Raw genomic sequence first — 19,441 nt, forward strand, 5'->3', positions numbered from 1 at the left:
ACAAAAATTTTCTCAATGTATGATTTTTCAAAAGAGCGATTTGTTACTGTACATGACAGATAAAACATTTCTCCCATTTATTAAACACATTCTTATTAGCAGACACTGCATACCTCAAACTTTGCATGACCTTTTAATATAGATCTGGGATCCCAAGACACTTAGCTTGTCAAGATGCTTAGAGTGCTGGTGTTCATGTCAGTCCTACCTATGCTCTGCTGTTGACAGGCCATATCATTGAGTAAAATTCTTCTTTCTTGGGTTCTCAGTTTCCCAAACTAGTGAGATTGGGAGATCTCTTTACTCTTAAGTACTATACTTCTAAGAGAAAGCATAGCTAAAATGAATAAAACTAATATAAAGACTCTGAAGGTAAAACAAAGAGCTTAAGGTCTCAACAGTTATAAACTTCCAGAGGGAAGGAACATAAAGATGAGGAAGAAAATGAAGTATCTTATGTAGAAAAGTTTGTAACTATGGGTAAATAAGGGGCTTCCCAGGTGGCTCAGTGGTAAAGAATCTGCCTGCCAATGCAGGAGATGCAAGAGGTGTGAGTCCGATCCCAGGGTCCGGAAGATCTCCTGGAGAAGGAAATCATAACTTACTCCAGTATTCCAGGATAATCCCAAGGACAGAAGAACATGGTGGTCTACATCCATAGAATCATCAAGAGTTAGACACGACTGAACAACTGAGCACCCACATGGATAAATAAATCCCACCCATAAGATAGGCTGCTGCTGCTGCTGCTAAGTTGCTCTGTGCGACCCCAGAGATGGCAGCCCACCAGGCTCTCCCATCCCTGGGATTCTCCAGGCAAGAACACTGGAGTGGGTTGCCATTTCCTTCTCCAAGGCATGAAAGTGAAAAGTGAAAGTGAAGTCGCTCAGTCCTCTCGGACTCTTCACAACCCCATGGACTGTAGCCTACCAGGCTCCTCCCCTCCACCCATGGGATTTTCCAGGCAAGAGTACTGGAGTGGGTTGCCACTGCCTTCTCCATAAGATAGGCAACCTATGTCAAAGATTTCCTTAAATAAGACTAAGATGTTTAGGCAAAACAAAAAACAAAAAAACCCCTTAAATTCTACCTACAAAACAATGAAATATGAATTGAAGACTTCTACTCCACTCAGGCGATTTGTTAAGAAACATTGAAACCGCAAAATAAGTGAATTGAATTAAAACTCACTTTTAAAATAGTATCCGAGGCAAATGGGACACCAGAATCTCCATGATTAGTACTTGGCACCCAAGAGGCATCTTCGCAGAGGAGATCCTGAGGGGGGACCACTTCTGGGGTGATATTGAGAAAATTAAATTCCGTCTTAGCTGATCGAGAGGCAACGCACAGATTGTAGGAATAGGGCAATGTTCCCTCACTGTAGTGGGGGAGAACTCCAGGTGCAGACTTGACACAGAGACCAGGCTTAAAGCAGCCCCAAGCAGCAGGGCTGGAGGACCGTCGCAGGTGCAGGGCGACCGCCAGAATCACCGCCAGGAGGAAAAGCACTGAGATCAAGGCCAAGGCCACCACCAGGTAAAACTGCAGCTCAGCCTGGGGGTCAGACGGCGCGGGCCGGTCACTGAGGTCCGGCAGCGCCTCCTGCAGGCTGTCGGCGAAAACCAGGAGCAGCGTGGCGGTGGCCGAGAGGGGCGGCTGTCCCCCATCGCGCACAGCGACCAGCAGGCGCTGGCGGGCCGCGTCCCTGTCGCCCAAGGCCCTCGCCGTGCGCACCTCGCCCGTGCGCAGCCCCACGCTGAACAGTCCGGGCTCGCTGGCCTGCAGCACGTGGTAGGACAGCCAGGCGTTGTGCCCAGAGTCTGCGTCCACCGCCACCACCTTGGTGACCAGGTAGCCGGGCTGCGCGGCGCGGGGCACCGTGTCGAAGAGCGCCGAGCCGTCGGGCCCCAGCGCCGGGTACAGCACCCTGGGCGCGTTGTCATTGCGGTCGCCCACCAGCACGCGCAGGCTCACGTTGGAGCTGAGCGCGGGCGAGCCGTGGTCGCGGGCCTGCAGCGTCAGCTCGAAGGCGCGCAACTGCTCGTGGTCGAAGGCGCGCTGTGCGAACACCACGCCGCTCTGCGGGTTCACGGACACGTAGGACGACAGCGCGCGCGGCTCCAGGTCGCTGGCCACGATGGAGTAGGAGACATGGCCATTGGGCCCTAGGTCAGGGTCGGAGGCGCTGACATGCGCGATGGAAGCTCCAGGTGGGTTGTTTTCTGGCACGTGGACCACGTAGGAGGCCTGGTGGAAAACTGGAGTGTTGTCGTTGACATCTTCGATGTGCAGGGTGATGGTTATACTAGAGGAGAGGGGCGGCTTACCTCTGTCGGTGGCCATTACTGTGATATTGTATTCTGAGATCTCCTCTCGGTCCAAGGTCTTGTCTGTTGTTAGCTTGTAATAGTTCTTCAAGTAAGATTTCAATATAAACTCGGCCTTTCCCAAAATTTGGCAGTAAACTTCCCCATTTTCTCCAGAGTCTCTATCTTTAGTTTTTATCAAGGCGATCAGCGTTCCTGGTGGTGAATCCTCTGGTAGGGGAGTAAATACTGAAGTCACAATCACTTCAGGTGCACAATCATTCTCATCAAGAATTTCTACTTGGACACTGCAGTGGGCTGCTAGATCTCCAGGATCTTTCGCTTCTATACGGAGAATGTAACTATTAGCAATTTCAAAATCAAAATCATCATTTGACGTGATTTCTCCTGTTCTTTGATTTAAGTTAAAAAACTGTTTCACTTGTTCATCCACATTATGAAAGGAGTAGGTGATCTCCGCGTTGACTCCTTCGTCCTGATCGGTGGCTGTCACTCGAAGTACTAAGAAGCCAGGTGGCACACCCTCTTGCAGGCTGACTCTGTACACGTCCTGGCTGAACACCGGGGGGTTATCATTGGCATCTGTAACTTGGATTTGGATCTGGGTGGTGCCACTCTGGGGTGGGTCCCCACCGTCTACAGCTGTCAGTAGCAGTTGATGAAAATTCTGCTCTTCTCTGTCCAGAGAATGTTTCAGAATCAGCTCAGGATATTTACGTCCATCTGGAGTCTGTATCTCTCTGAGATCAAAGTACTCATTGTCATTAAGGTAATATCTTTGCAGTGAATTAGGACCAGCATCCGAATCTAGTGCCGGGTCTAGTGGAAATGTTTTACCTGGCTTAGTGGATTCTCCAATTTTTAAATCAATCTTACTCTGTTTGAATAGCGGAGTATTGTCATTTATATCCTCTACTATTACTGTTACATGGAAAATATTAAGTGGGTTTTCGGCGACAGTATCGAAATCCAGAACACACAGAGGCTTCTTACCACAAATCTCTTCTCGGTCTATTCTGTTACTCACAAGGAATTCACCGCTTTCAGGTTTTACAACGAAATATTCCTTCTCCGCGCTAATCCGCAGCTTCCTGGCCGACAAGTCCGGGACACTGAGCCCTAGATCTTTAGCAAGATTTCCTACAACCGAGTTTTTGGCCAGCTCCTCGGGAATTGAGTAGCGAATTTGGTCTGGGAGAGCCCCGCGGAATAAAGACAGCAGGAACGGTAACAGTACCTGCAGCCACCGCGTCCGGCCGCTCGTCTCAGTGCTCAGCCTCATCCCGTCTCCCTCCACTGCTGCTCTGCTTCTTGGTCGGGAGGAGAAATAAGCCCTCCGGGGTGGCAAAATCCGGGGTAGGATCACTTTTTCCTGCTTTTGTTTCTTGTATCCAAACCAGTACTGGCCTCCTCTGTGTGGTTGGTTTGAGCAGGAAGTCACCCTCTTAGAGGCTCCCAAATGCATCTCTGATTATCTTCTCTCCCTTCTTTTGACCTACAGCGACGCCCAGAGGTTTTTCCCAGAAACTGCACTAATGTGTTCTAAATGTGTTGCAAAAAACTATTTTTTTCTCCTTAAAAAAAAAAAACTTATAAGGAATATTTGTTTTTAAATAGGCATACATTCATAAAGTTCCAGATTCAAAAGGTACACATGTCATGTTTTCCAGGCTCTCCCTCTCTTTCAACAACACATTTCTCTCAGGAGAAATCAGTGTTATGTTTTTAGTGTATTATTCCGTTAGTGTGTTTTCTATCATTCAGTAGAATTTTATAAATGTTCTCCCTTTATAGGGAGACACAAAATGAAGTAAACAATATTCCATGTTCTACATCTTGCTTCTTTCACTCATTATGTCTTGAAGATAACATTTTCTGACAGTAGTACATAAAGAGGTTTCCTATTTTTTAATTTCTTATAGTTATGTACTAGCCCATCATATAATTGTGCAACAATTTAACCAGAAATATTATTTTATAAAAGAAACCCGATGTCTACTCAAACAACAATGTATTTCTCATGTTATACTAGTTATAAATAATCTACCGACCTCCTAGGCACCAAAAAAAAAAAAAAAGTATCATTCTGATTCTAGAAATGCATTTTAAATGCAAGAATCCAAATATGTCTGTCATAGTCTCAGGACAATTGATATTTCCAAATTATATTTTAAGCTTCACTATTTTTAAATGATCTCTCCTCACATATGATTTGCTTCTCAATATACATTTATTATCAGTATTTTCTTTTTCCACTCCCCATGCCAGTTACATGTATCATACACATTCTTCTTTTACTCTATGGATTGCACCACAATTTCCCATGAAGACAAAGGCATTTAGAAACTCAAACTCTTCTTCTTAAGCTTAATTGAGGCATAGTCCAATTAAGCTTTCCTTAGAAATCAAAAAGGGTCTCACAGTGATACCATAATAGGTAATTTAGAAGTTATTAAAATCACTTCTGCAATCTATTAAATATGAGTGGAATTAAATGGGTAATATTTTTGACAATCACCTGCACCAAGGAAATCATACATAGTCACTTCACATCACAAACTGTAAAATCACAATATGTGAAATGTACCAATCTGATTGAGAAATTATCCCTGTGAAAGTTATATCCAAAATTTAAACATATTCTCCAATATTTTTAAGTTGTTATTGTTTAATCATAATGGAAAACACCTGTCTCAAAGGAAAGAGAAGCAAATTTCAAGCAAAACACAGTACGGTGTAAAGAGGAAATTTAAAAATACTCAATAGAGATGAAACAATAGCCTCATACAAGAGAATGTGTTAATATGAATTTACACAATTGCTTCCTATTTCACAATTCTAGTCTATCCTTTCAGTAATGCCTAAAGAATAATGGCTTTAAAGATGTGAGATGTTACAAGTATAAAATTAAGAAATTGCTACTGACAGTGTAACCAAATGAAGATTACAAAGGATAAATAACAACTTTTAGGTGTAGTGACTGTTACTGATCATTACTGAAGAATCATCTGTCTTTCCACTTTAAAGCAACAGAATACAATAAAAAGTGTTTTATTGATCTATATATGTACACACACACATATATATATGAAATATAATTGGAGACATTTATGGAGTTCTCTCCCTACGTTTCAGTGTGGCAAGATTTGACTCACCTGATTAAAAATGGATTCTCCTTTTGTTTCCAGTAAATCTTGAGATATCAGGAGAGGCTCGCTTTTCTCACAGCTCTCCCGACTGATGAGCGTGTCCGCGTAGTTCGGCTGCGGGAAGATCACGTGACTCCCCCGAGAGTCCGCGGTGAGCGAGACCTCGTGCGAATAGGTCTGCAGGAAAGCCCGCACCCCGTCCACGCCCACAAACTGAGACGCCGGCACGCCAGCCAACCCACTGCCCGAAGCCTGGAACAGACGCGACGTGTGCCAGTGCCGCAGTCTGAGAGCCAGTAGCACAATGACAAAGGCGAGGAAGACACAGGAGACCGCGGCCACCGCCACCACCAGGTAGAGTGTGAGGCCTGAGTCGTCAGGATCCACTGAGGGCTTCAGGCTGCCTAGGTCGGTCAGGATGTCTGGGATGCTGTCAGCCACAGCCACCGTGAGCGTGACGGTGGCCGAGAGAGGGGGCTGGCCGTGGTCCTGGACCGCCACCACCAGGCTCTGCTTGAGCGCATCTCTGTCCAGCAGGGCCCGCGCTGTGCGCACCTCGCCCGTGTGCAGCCCCACGGCGAAGAGCCCTGGGTCACTGGCCTTGAGCAGACGGTAGGACAGCCAGGCGTTCTGTCCCGAGTCTCTGTCCACTGCCACCACCTTGGTGACCAGGTAGCCAGGCTCTGCGGAGCGGGGTGCCAGCTCCACACCAGTAGAACCATCAGTGGGGAGGGTGGGGTATAGGATTTCGGGTGCATTGTCATTCTGGTCCAGCACAAATATGCTCACAGACACGTTGGTGCTGAGGGGTGGGTCCCCGCTGTCAGTAGCAGTCACCAGTAGCTGCAGGTCTCTAACTTGCTCATAGTCAAAGGACTGCAAAGCATACATGACTCCAGTGTCCTTGTTTATAGAGACGTGGGTGGAGAGAGGCGACCCCTGCAGTGTGTCCTCAGCCAGAGAGTAAGTGACCCTTGAATTCTGGTTACTATCAGGGTCATGGGCAGTCACAGAGAAGATGGAGGCTCCCCTGGGGTTGTTTTCTGGAATGTAGGCCATGTAGGAAGCATAAGAAAAGGCAGGTGGATTGTCATTGACGTCTGCCACATTCAGTGAGATGTATGTTTCTGTAGACAATGGCGGAGTTCCGTGGTCAGTGGCAGTTACAGTGATGTTATATTCTGAGACCTCTTCCCTATCTAGAGCCCTGAGTGTCAACAACCGATAATAATTTCCATAGGTCTTTTCAAGTGTGAACGGCAGGTTATCCAGAATGGAACACGTGACAAGGCCATTCTCTCCTGAATCACTGTCATGCACATTGAAAAGTGCAATTACTGTGCCTGGGGAAGAAGTTTCTTGGATAGAGCTGGTGAGAGATGTAACTGTGACTTCTGGAGCATTGTCATTTACATCCAGAATTGTCACCAGTACCTTACTTCTGGCTCGGAGACCAGGTCCATCATGGGCTTCTACATCTATATCATAGAATCCAGAGTCCTCATAATCCAAACCTCCCAATATCGTTATGTCCCCAGTCAGAGAATTCAACTGGAATAGCTGGGATATTTTATCTCTTACTTTCCGGAAAGAATATGTGACTTCTCCATTGGCTCCTTCATCTGGATCAGTGGCTTTTACAGTGAGTAGCCTGGAGCCCACCGTCACATTCTCCCGCACACTGATGTGGTACTCGGGCTGAGTGAATACCGGGGCATTGTCGTTGGTATCCACAAGTGTTACAAGAATCCTGGCAGTGCCAGAGTAAACCGGGTCGCCTCCGTCAAAGGCGGTCAAAATGAGGTGGTGAACCGCCTCTTCCTCACGGTCCAGGGCGTGCTCCAGTACCAGCTCAGGATACTTAATCCCATCAGCTCCGCTTTGCACGTCTAGGGAGAAGTGGACATTCGAGCTGAGCTGGTAACCCTGTAGGGAGTTTATCCCTATATCCGGATCAAAAGCTTCAGGAAGAGGAAACCTTGTCCCAGGGTTTTCACTTTCAGCGACTTTTATTTCCCTTTGCTCTGCCCCAAAGTCGGGCGCATTATCATTAACATCAATTATTTCCACTTCAACTCCAAAAATCTTCACTTTGTCTTCTAAGAGAATCTCTAGGTTTACTACACACTTGGGAGATCTGTCACAGAGCTCCTCCCGATCTATCCTGCCCGCGGTGACCAAGCTGCCGCTTCGCGGGTTCAGAGCAAAGAGCTGCGTCCTACCTCTGGAGACGATGCGGACTCCGCGCTTCGCCAGCTCCTGGGGCTCCAGCCCCAGGTCCTTGGCGATGTTGCCCACGAAGGAGCCCTTTTCCATCTCCTCAGGCACCGAGTAGCGGATCTGTTCGGCCCGGATTTTCCACAGGGCCCCCAGGAGAACACAGATCCAGATTAGCCGGCTGCATCTTGGGCAGAAAGGAGGAGACGCCATGACAGCCCCGCGGCGGAATAGCTTGCGCTTGGGTGTTTCCTTGGTGGAGGCTTGGGGATTCCCAGGATCTTTGGGGTCTAGGATAAGGTACTTTCACCGTTGGATGTTGGAGCTCTCGGGGGTCCAGTTCGAAGAAGCTTTCTAAAACCCCAAAGCCAGTGCGTTGTGATGCAGAAATCTTGTGGTACGGATTAAATTCCTGGTTCTTTTTTCCCCCGATTGGTGAACAGCGACACTCAGAGTCCTAACCTGTTACTGCAAATCTATTCTTGGTAAAGAAAGGATCGCTTGTACACCATTTCTTTTCCGTGTTCAATTTTCTCCAAAATAATCAAAACCAAACATCTGCTGTTTAATTTGCAGTGAAAATCTATAATTGATCCAAAGCTTCCTGTAAGTAAGCCTGATAATTTTTTTCAGAGACAAGTTTTTTTGAAGAATTTTTCTACCTCTTTTAAGTTCGTTGCATTATTCTCATAGCTCAATTTCAATTTGCACTGCAAAAAGGATATGTTTACCCCTCCCCCAAAGCAAGGTTATACTTGAAAAATAGAAGAATAAATAGTTGAAAAGACAGTGTCCAAGAAGTTGGAGATCTGGGTTCTAGTCTCAACCTACACAGAAACAAGTTTTCTCACATGATTGACCCTTTAAAATCTGGGGCAAGTTTTTAATTCCCTTGTTAGAAAATATCTACTGTTTAAGAGCTAGTTTTATCCCTTTGCAAATGGGCTTGACAAATATGATAATAGCTTTGGGAAGGATATTTGCTCATTGATTTTATATAAGAAGATTTGAGACCACAGGTTATGTCTGTGAGGATCATATTCACAGTGAGTCCTCAAACTCTAGAATAGTACCTTTCATTGAGTATATACTCGAATAATTTTTCAATGCTTAACAAACGAGTCATTAGTGAAGCTGCAAAACCTAAAACAAGGCATAAATAACTGATGTTAAAAGAAGTAATAAAGGTAAAAAGAAAAGTTAAACTGAAGCACTATAAAGAGCATATGGTGTTTCAGTGATCTTCTCCATATTAGGACACATCCAGAAGGTATTATCTTACTATTACTTATAACTTTAGTTTTGATTTTAGAAATAATTGGTAAAAAGGAAATATTTTAATAATTATATATATTATCATTGCATGTTTTATAGCTTTATTAATGAATACTTAAAGCAGTTTACTAATCTGAGAAAATTTGAGATAAAGCAGCAAGTACTCAGTTCTTTAATTATTACTCACATAATAGTTTCTAGAAATTACTCATAAATTTTGACCAGACTCAAAACTCCATTAATTATTCAGAGCTTTTAAAATTCTCTGACTTTGGAGAGTAGGTTGAAGGTATTTTTCACAGTCCTCAAAAAACCCACAACTTTCTGGGGGTTGGGAGGTAAAATAAAATGTTTTGAAAAAAATCTGACTCACTTATCAGAAGTCTATGTTAAAAAATTATGGAAAAGTCTCAGTATACTAACAAATGTCCATTATATTCCTCATTATAGCAGTGACAAAGTAGATAGGGTACAAAAACTAATTATTTAAGGATGGTCAAGAAAATTACTCTTGACATTTACAAAATGGGAAAAAAGACCCAAAGTTAGTGATTCAAATATGAAACCTGTCAGTCTTTGCTACATATGATAAAGCAAAAAAGTGCTGAGACTTAATTATTGAAGGTTATATTAATACATCATAGAAAAAGATACCTTCAACTAAAATGTATTTGATGAAGATGAACAGAAATTTTAACTTAAGAAGAAAGAAATGTTAGTATATTTACAATCTTGGAAAAAAGGCATATTACACATCAACTATGTAAGGGCAGTGCTATTACTAAGGGCGGTGACAGAAAAAGCTGTTTTTAGCAGGATTTGCTGATGTATAGACATGCCGAGAGTGCAAATTGAGAAGTAACAACCAGTAATAATTAACCATCAAGATGACTGAGCAATCAAGAAACCAATCTCAACCCATCCAATATACCTCCTCTCCCACTACCATCACTAGAACAGTGAACAAGGACCAAAACTAATGATGCACTATTGAAAATAAAATACAGCAATAAAATTTAATTAAGTCTGCAAAAACTCACGTGATGGGAAAAAGAGAAATCATAGGCGATTTGGGGGTCTTCATTACTGGTACCTATATCCATATTAGGATCTTCATCTAGGAGATCCCCAGGGGGAGCCGTTTCCAGGGTCACATTGTGAAAATTAAATTCTGTCTTAGCTGATTGTGAAGCAACGCACAGATTGTAGGAATAGGGCAATGTTCCCTCACTGTAGTGGGGGAGAACCCCAGGTGCAGACTTGACACAGAGACCAGGCTTAAAGCAGCCCCAAGCAGCAGGGCTGGAGGACCATCGCAGGTGCAGGGCGACCGCCAGAATCACCGCCAGGAGGAAAAGCACCGAGATCAAGGCCAAGGCCACCACCAGGTAAAACTGCAGCTCAGCCTGGGGGTCAGACGGCGAGGGCCGGTCACTGAGGTCCGGCAGCGCCTCCTGCAGGCTGTCGGCGAAAACCAGGAGCAGCGTGGCGGTGGCCGAGAGGGGCGGCTGTCCCCCATCGCGCACAGCGACCAGCAGGCGCTGGCGGGCCGCGTCCCTGTCGCCCAAGGCCCTCGCCGTGCGCACCTCGCCTGTACGCAGCCCCACGCTGAACAGTCCGGGCTCGCTGGCCTGCAGCACGTGGTAGGACAGCCAGGCGTTGTGTCCAGAATCGGCGTCCACCGCCACCACTTTGGTGACGAGATAGCCGGGCTGCGCGGCGCGGGGCACCGTGTCGAAGAGCGCCGAGCCGTCGGGCCCCAGCGCCGGGTACAGCACCCTGGGCGCGTTGTCATTGCGGTCGCCCACCAGCACGTGCAGGCTCACGTTGGAGCTGAGCTCTGGCGAGCCGTAGTCGCGGGCCTGCAGTGTCAGCTGGAAGGCACGCAGCTGCTCATGGTCGAAGGCGCGCTGCGCGAACACCACGCCGCTCTGCGGGTTCAAGGACACGTAGGACGACAGCGCGCGCGGCTCCAGGTCGCTGGCCACGATGGAGTAGGAGACGCGGCCATTGGGCCCTAGGTCAGGGTCGGAGGCGCTGACATGAGCGATGGAAGCTCCAGGAGGGTTGTTTTCTGGCACGTGGACGACGTAGGAGGCCTGGTGGAAAACCGGAGCGTTGTCGTTGACATCGCGGATATATAGGATGACGCTTGTACTGGAGGAAAGGGCAGGCTTGCCTTTGTCAGTGGCTGCGATGGTGACATTGTACTCTGCCTTCTGCTCTCGGTCTAGGGCACCATCAATCACTAGTTTGTAGTAATTCTTAGAGGTGGATTCTAATTTGAAGGGAACTTCTTCCTGAACATAGCATGTTACCAAACCATTTTGCTCAGAATCTTGGTCTTGCACTTTAATGAGGGCTATTACAGTTCCCAGGTCTGAGCCCTCAGGAATCTGGTTAGAGAAGGACATGAATGTCACTTCTGGGGCATTGTCATTCTCATCAACAATTTCAATCTGAACATTACAGTGAGCCGTGTGTACTCCTCCATCTTTGGCTTCAACACCCAACATATATCTACTTGTTTCTTCAAAGTCCAATGTACCATTGGTTGTGATGTCACCAGTATTTGGATTGAGAATGAAGAGGAGGCTGGTAGTTGCTGGGGCATTGAGGAAGGCATAGGTGATTTCTGCATTAATGCCCTCGTCCTGGTCAGTGGCCATCACCTGCAGCACGGAGGTTCCCCAGGGCACATTTTCTTGGAGGCTAACCCTGTAAGTGTCCTGGCTGAACACTGGAGCATTATCATTGGCATCAGTGACCTGTATCCTGATTAGGGTAGTGCCACTTAGAGGTGGGTCCCCACCATCCATGGCAGTCAGGATTAAATGGTGGGAATTCTGCCGTTCTCTGTCCAGAGGTTTTTCCAGCAGTAACTCTGGGTATTTACTTCCATCAGGACTTTCCTTCGTTGACAGAGAGAAATGCTCATTGTGGCTGATGAAATATTTCTTCAGTGAGTTACTTTCTACATCTGCATCTTGTGCAGAATCCAGAGGGAATTTTACCCCTGGTAAGGCTAACTCAGAGATTTCCAAGTCAATACTTTTTGCAATGAAACATGGTGCATTGTCATTAATATCTTGAATTGCAACACTTACATGGAAAATAGTCATTGGATTGTCCGCAACCATTTCAAATTCTACAGCACACTCAGATTTTCTCCCGCAAATCTTCTCTCGATCTATCCTGCCACTCACTAGCAAATCCCCATTCTCTGCTCTCACGCTGAAAAAGTCCTCTGCACTAATCCGCAGTTTTCGAGCTGGCAACTCCTGGACACTGAGCCTTAGATCCTTGGCCAGGTTCCCCACCCTTGAGCCCTTGTCCAGCTCCTCTGGAATAGAGTACTGGATCTGCTGGGAGATTGCCCCGCGCAACAATGACAGCAGGAAGAGAAACAGTACCTGACTTTTCATTGTTTCAGCTTTTCTGAAGCTCCTAAGCATTTCTTGAACTCCCTGGGAAGCTGCTCTTCAAGATGTCTCTGGAATGTTTAAATAATCAACACAGCACCCTGGACTTCTGTGATTTGAGGGTACAATTTGCAGAAGGTGCGTCTGCATTCCGATGTGTACAGGACAAAGCAAGAAAGAAAACACTGCCAGTCACTCCTGCAGAACTGAAAACGTTTATCTTCCCTTTGGTCAACAGCGGCCCCAGGAGGTTGCCTGAGAAAACTGCATATTACCCAACTACCTATTCCTCAAAGTGTAAGCTCTTGAATCTATTAATATATATCTTGTCTTTTTATTTTTTAGAAAGAACAAACTATTCAAAATTTCCCTTCAAATCTGATATTGTCTAGATTTCCATCATCTTTTAAATGTTGCCATCATTTTATTCTTCTTTCTTCGTTAAAGATTTTCCATAAAGCATACAGCTTTTATTTATTTATTTTGGAGGGCAAAAATATCTTCAGTGATTCTACTGTATTTATAAACACTAGCATGACTGGTATCATGACTAGTATGGATGTAACTAACTAGGTTATTGTTAGTGGATAAAAACATTTAATTTTTGGAAAAAAGAGAAAGTAAAAATCCTAGACTTATTTTACTATATTGTTCAGTATTTTAACGTATATGTAACCTTCCCATTAAGTACAAAGGAGCGTGACAGTTTGTTAAAGAGACCAATCTAGTATTTGAGCATACATCTGCTTTTATAAAACTAAATATTGTGTAAGTATATTTATTTTAATGAAATCAGTGCTTTTTTACTATATGATTTTATACACAAATACTCCTTAATGCAAATAGTTCCAGTCAATTTATACATTAATAAGTGTAATGAGTTTGATCACTGGTAAATCTTTGAGAGGAATTGAAAGTTCTTAGACACTCCCATTTTGAAACTTACCTATAATCCTTAAACCAGTCTTAGGTAAGTAAAACAGACAGCACCTTTATTTCAAATGCACTACCAAATTAGATGCACAACCAAAAAATTTATTGTTACCCTGCAGCTCTAATCCATACTCCTTTTACATTCCAGTCAAGACAGATTATTGTTTTCCTAAGACATCCTTTCCCTTGTTTGCCCTAGTTCATGTCTTGATACTTTCTGTTCCTTTTATTATAAACCCTCCTCCCCTTTTATTGTAATGAAGTCTTCAGTTCAGTTCAGTCAGTTCAGTCGCTCAGTAGTGTCCGACTCTGCGAACCCATGAATCGCAGCACACCAGGCCTCCCTGTCCATCACCAACTCCCAGAGTTCACTCAAATTCACGTCCATCTAGTCAGTGATGCCATCCAGCCATCTCATCCTCTGTCCTCCCCTTCTTCCCCTGCCCCCAATCCCTCCCATCCTTTTTAGTGAAAATGGCATGTCTGAGACCTCTTATTATCCATACAAATAGATGCCTTTGTACTCTATGTATTTTCCCAATATATGTGTAGGTTATATTTTATATTAAATTCTTAGAAAATTCTCTTTGAACCTCTAAAGTTCCTGTGGCCCTAGCCATTTAATATTTTTTCTCATTACAAGGAAAGGTACATTAGTATCATAAAGATTTTTCCTAAAAAATATTCCAAAGGTAATGTGCCTTTTTTTCACAATGCACTTGCAGGTTTGAGTGAGACTTACACCCTTCTCTGTTTTCAGCTATTTTGTTCAGGCTCTTTCGTCACCCACTTTTGAATGTATGCCTTCATAACACACTGAAGGAGAGATGTACTCCTTTGTTTAAGATCTAATGAAATCTATTTAGGCCTAATTTTGGATGACTCTGGTGTAACTTTATGGGTGAAAATAATTTCATAAATTTCAAAATGGGTCAACAATTTATAGCCCAAGAAAGTTGTAGGACTCCTGGGACTTCTCTGGTGCTCCAGTGGCTAACACTCCAAGCTCCCAATGCAGCAGGCCAGGTTTGATACCAGGTAAGGGAACTAGATCCCGTATACTACAAGGAAGATTGAAGATCCTGAGTGCTGTGACCAAGACCCAGTGCAGTCAAATAAATATAGAAATATTTAAAAAGAAAGTTTTAGGACTCCGTTTCCATGGTTGAAATGGATGGTCTGGAAATCTCTTAAAGAGGCTAAGACATATCTCCTTACATTTTATAATCTGTCTCAAAGGACAAGGAATGCCACTCCAAGGCTCATAACTGTTTTGGCAATTGAGCTTCCCACCTTCAGAGAAAAGGCTGAAATCCATATGGATACACACAAATACACACACTTTAAGTATACCAAGTAGGGACTACATGCCAGGTAAAAGAATTTGACAAACCTCTATATTTTTTACCCTATTGTTTTTATGTTATCAGGATGAATCCAGTTTGGTCTGTCTTGGAAGGAGTTAAGCATCATATTATTAGAGCCTAAAATACTATATACTTGTTTATCAGGATAGGCTAGGTAGGCTGAAGTGACAAACTTCATCATCACAGTGATTTAAAATAAAAACATCTACTTATCACAGGTATACAAATCAATGTTGAGTCAACCACAGGGCTCTTCTTTCATTGCAGTCATTCAAGGACTTAGATAGGAGGCACAGTCACAATTTCAAATAATAAGTTAGAGATCTGATAATTCTTAAAATGACAACTAGGACTTCCTCTGGGAAGAGAGTCACATACTTCTTTACTAGGCCCACTCAGCTATACCAGGCAAGGAAGTGCAGCCCCACCACAATCCCAGAAGAGAGGAATACATTTAAACAAAAGAACCAATGACTACTTTATTGCTTTATTTTCAAATAAATGTGTATTAAAAATTTACAATAACCACATTGGCATAACTGTTCTTAAAAATATTAAAAGAAAGAAAGAAACTCACCTGGAGCTCGTTGGGGTCTCCTTTCATTACCAGTAAATCTTGAGTTATCAAGAGAGGCTCGCTTTTCTCACAGCTTTCTTGACTGATGAGCGTGTTCGCGTAGTTCGGCTGCGGGAAGATCATGTGACTCCTCCTTGAGTCCGCGGTGAGCGAGACCTCGTGCGAATAGGTCTGCAGGAAAGCCCGCACCCCGTCCACGCCCACAAACTGAGACGCCGGCACGCCAGCCAACCCGCTGCCGGAAGCCTGGAGCAGACGCGACATGTGCCAGTGCCGCAGTCTGAGAGCCAGTAGCACAATGACAAAGGCGAGGAAGACACAGGAGACCGCGGCCACCGCCACCACCAGGTAGAGTGTGAGGCCTGAGTCGTCAGGGTCCACTGAGGGCTTCAGGCTGCCTAGGTCAGTCAGGATGTCTGGGATGCTGTCAGCCACAGCCACCGTGAGCGTGACGGTGGCCGAGAGAGGGGGCTGGCCGTGGTCCTGGACCGCCACCACCAGGCTCTGCTTGAGCACATCTCTGTCCAGCAGGGCCCGCGCTGTGCGCACCTCGCCCGTGTGCAGCCCCACGGCGAAGAGCCCTGGGTCACTGGCCTTGAGCAGGCGGTAGGACAGCCAGGCGTTCTGTCCCGAGTCTCTGTCCACTGCCACCACCTTGGTGACCAGGTAGCCAGGCTCTGCGGAGCGGGGTGCCAGCTCCACACCAGTAGAACCATCAGTGGGGAGGGCAGGGTATAGAATCTCAGGTGTGTTGTCATTCTGGTCCAACACAAATAGGCTCAAAGACACGTTGCTGCTGAGTGGAGGGTTCCCACTGTCACTGGCAGTCACCAGTACCTGCAGGTCTCTAACCTGCTCAAAGTCAAAGGAGTGCAGAGCATACAGGACGCCAGTGTCTGAGTTTATGGAGATGTAGGTGGAGAGAGGTGCCCCTTGGATGGTATCCTCAGTCAGTGCATAGGTAATGTGGGCATTCTCAATGCTGTCAGGGTCCTGGGCTGTCACAGAGAAGATGGAGGCTCCCCTGGGGTTGTTTTCAGCAATGTAGGCAGAATAGGAGGCATGAGTGAAAGCAGGTGGGTTGTCGTTGATGTCTGCCACATGCAGGGTGATGTGTGTGTCTGTGGACAGTGGCGGACTACCCCCATCTGTAGCTCTCAGAGTGATGTTATATTCAGACTCCTGTTCACGGTCCAGAGATCTGGCGGTCACTAAGCGGTAATATTGGTTTATTGATTTTTCTAAATTAAATGGCATATTTCCCAGGACAAAAACTGTGACCTGTCCGTTTTGCCCGGAATCCCGATCATGCACGTTGATAAGGGCAATTTCCCTTCCAGCAGTTGACTCTTCTGGAACTGATTCTGTGAGAGAAGTAATTGTAACTTCTGGGGCATTGTCATTCACATCCAGAACTGTGACCAGAATCTTAGCTCTTGAAAGGAGACCTGGTCCATCTTGTGCTTCTATTTTAATTTCATAGAAAGTAGCATCCTCATAATCTATATTTTTTAATATCGATAAGTCCCCAGTCACTGAGTTGAGATTAAAAATCTGAGCGATTTTCCCAGGCATTTTATCTAGTACATACGATACTTGAGCATTGAATCCCTCATCAGGGTCAGTGGCATTCACTGTGAGCAGCCAAGTGCCTACCGGCAGGTTCTCTTGAACACTTACTCGATACTCAGGCTGGGTAAATACTGGTGGATTGTCATTTGCATCTAGAACTGTCACTTGGATGCCCAAGTTGCCAGAGTGGACAGGGTCACCACCATCAGAAGCAGTGAGGACAAGTTGGTGAACTTTCTTTTCCTCCCGGTCAAGAGCCCGCTGCAGCACCAGCTCTGGATACTTGGCCCCATCAGTGACACTCTTCACAGCCAGGGAGAAGTAGTCATTGGGGCTGAGCTGATAGTTCAGCAGAGAGTTCGTGCCCATGTCTGGGTCAAAGGCAGTCTTAAGTGGAAATCGAGTTCCAGGAACTGTTAGTTCACTAATTTTTATTTCCAATTCCTCCGTCAGAAAATCAGGAGCATTGTCATTAAGGTCTTTAATTTCTATTTCTACTTCAAAAATGTTCAATTTGTCTTCAACCAGGATGTTAAAACTCACCAGACACTGTGGGCTCTGAGCGCAGAGCTCCTCCCGATCTATCCTGTCCGCGGTGACCAAGCTGCCGCTTCGCGGGTTCAGAGCAAAGAGCTGCGTCCTACCTCTGGAGACGATGCGGACTCCCCGCTCCGCCAGCTCCTGGGGCTCCAGTCCCAGGTCCTTGGCGATGTTACCCACGAAGGAGCCTTTGTCCAGCTCCTCTGACACCGAATAGCGGATCTGCCCACATCCTGTCTTGCACAGCGTCCCCAGAAGCACGCAAAGCAGGGCCAGTCCTCCGCACTTTCTGAATCTCTGGTAATTGGTCATTTCCGTTTTGGTGAATTATTTTCTCTGAATTGGGTTCCAGTTTCCCAAGGCAGACTTCAGTTTTATTTTCTCAAGGAACGAAGACTTTCGTGGGCCTAATTTATAGGTCACAGAGCTGGCTTACTGACGGGGTGAGCTTTGAGGCAGCTTCAGATCTTCCGAGTGTGATTTGCTGGTTCTCTGCTCTTTGGAAACAAGGAAAAGGACTAGCTCTTCAGCGGCGTTTTCCTTCTTGAGTGGTGAACAGCGACGCTCAGAGGCATAACCGTTCACTGCACGCTCTGACAAATCTAAGTCAGAAATTTTTAAGTTTCCAAGCACCTGAAATTCTTTTTGTTCAGAGATAATGGGCTCAGTTTTTGTTTCACATAACTGAATCGCTATATGTCAAAAGATTTAAAGTATCTTCCTTAATAATCCATGAATTAACCTGAATGCCACTAATATTGCTTCAAACACGCTCAAGTTACTGTTATGAAATGTTCAAAGTTTAAGAACTGCACAGAAATATCAGTCATATTTATAAGGTATGCCTTTTGAAATCTGTCCTTCATAGCTTGGCATTTTAGTTTCAATATTTTTCATTTAACCAATTCATTAAACATATATATAATTGAGTATCTGACAATACTTGGGGATTTAACGATACAAACACAGCTACTTCCTTCATGGAGTTATAAGGATATAAAAGCAAACAAGGAATTATAGTGCAGCGAGATACTGACATAAGATCAGAGGCCAAGGGCAATGAGAGGGCCTCCAACCTGGCCTTGGAGGTTAGCAAAGATTTTCCCAAGAAACCTGAGAGGAATGGATCACGGAGGGGTAAGGCCTGGATATAAGACAGAAGAATATGGCAATACCTAGATGTGAGAGAGAAACCACAGATCTTCAGGGTACTGAAAGTAGTCTGTTTTGCCTAAAATTAGAGTGTGAAGATGTTTTTAAGGACCAAAACTGAAACTAGTAGAGATAAACTTTTGTTTTGTATTCCAGAAACCCCTTTCCTGTATTTGTTTTCCTCTCCAAAGCACAATAATAGGAACTCATTTGTCACTTCAATCATGGTGCATTATACAGCTATGCATAAGGCATTTATTTCAGGAAGAGTTACTGTATACACTAAAAGGAACTTTGTTTTCAATTTTCCCCAGTTCATACTATTATTCCACAGTGAGTGCCAACTTTATCTCAAAGAAAATGATGTAATAGTAATAACACAATTTCCCTCAGATGCCCTTAAACAGTAAAGAATCACAACATCTTAAAGAACGATGGCACCATTATATACATGACTTAGTACAGGATTATTTCCAAATAAAAGATGATCTCAGTTACACAGAAGTGTATTTTTTGTTCTTTGTTATTAAGTATATAACTAACATACTAAAAGCCAACATGGGAAGAGGAATGGTGAGGAAAACTTGGTTGTAAGGGGGACTGATGTTGGTGGAGGAACTGGAAACATTTTCAACAGCTGCTATGAGTACGAAACTTTGAGACAAGAAATGTAAAAGGAGAATCTTTAGGGGCAATTATTTGATATGGTCTCTGAATCCCTTGAGGATATATATTATTTTTAAAGATAAAAAGGCAATGTTGTTTCTTCATATGAGAAAAATAAAAAGTAACAGGGAACAGACACATCTTAACTATTATACAAACCATGTATTATATTAATACAGCAAATGATAACTCAATTACTCTTAAAGGAACACAGAACTACTTTAGAGGCTAATGACATTTT

General features: G+C 44.6%; 2 protein-coding genes across 6 annotated transcripts in view; both read right to left on the reverse strand.

The window, feature by feature from the left end:
* LOC102402606 (protocadherin gamma-C3) overlaps positions 1-19,441 on the reverse strand; it is a 173,799-nt gene that overhangs the window by 150,967 nt on the left and 3,391 nt on the right. The window contains exons 1-2 of one of the 5 annotated variants that reach the window (XM_044947569.2): positions 5,486-8,167; positions 3,469-3,904 (exon numbers count right to left, since the gene is read on the reverse strand). The exons of 1 other annotated variant lie outside the window; for it this stretch is intronic. In XM_044947569.2, the coding sequence (XP_044803504.2) occupies positions 3,863-3,904; positions 5,486-7,909 (2,466 nt within the window). In that variant the 5' untranslated portion in view covers positions 7,910-8,167 and the 3' untranslated portion in view covers positions 3,469-3,862. Of the gene's footprint in view, positions 1-1,191; positions 3,905-5,485; positions 8,168-15,270; positions 18,170-19,441 lie in introns of those variants that run through there. 3 more of the 5 variants (XM_044947565.2, XM_025294034.3, XM_044947562.2) reach the window with 3 other exon arrangements.
* LOC112587043 (protocadherin gamma-B1-like) lies at positions 9,726-12,672 on the reverse strand. Its single transcript, XM_025294048.3, has one exon. It carries the CDS (start codon positions 12,424-12,426, stop codon positions 9,988-9,990), a length of 2,439 nt encoding a protein of 812 aa, XP_025149833.3. The 5' UTR covers positions 12,427-12,672; the 3' UTR covers positions 9,726-9,987.

The sequence above is a fragment of the Bubalus bubalis genome, chromosome 9, assembly GCF_019923935.1.
Source record: "Bubalus bubalis isolate 160015118507 breed Murrah chromosome 9, NDDB_SH_1, whole genome shotgun sequence".
NCBI classification, from domain to species: domain Eukaryota; kingdom Metazoa; phylum Chordata; class Mammalia; order Artiodactyla; family Bovidae; genus Bubalus; species Bubalus bubalis.

Excerpts from the sequence above, each read along its gene's own strand:
- LOC112587043 (XM_025294048.3), bottom strand. The coding sequence starts at position 12,426 with ATGCTTAGGAGCTTCAGAAAAGCTGAAACAATGAAAAGTCAGGTACTG.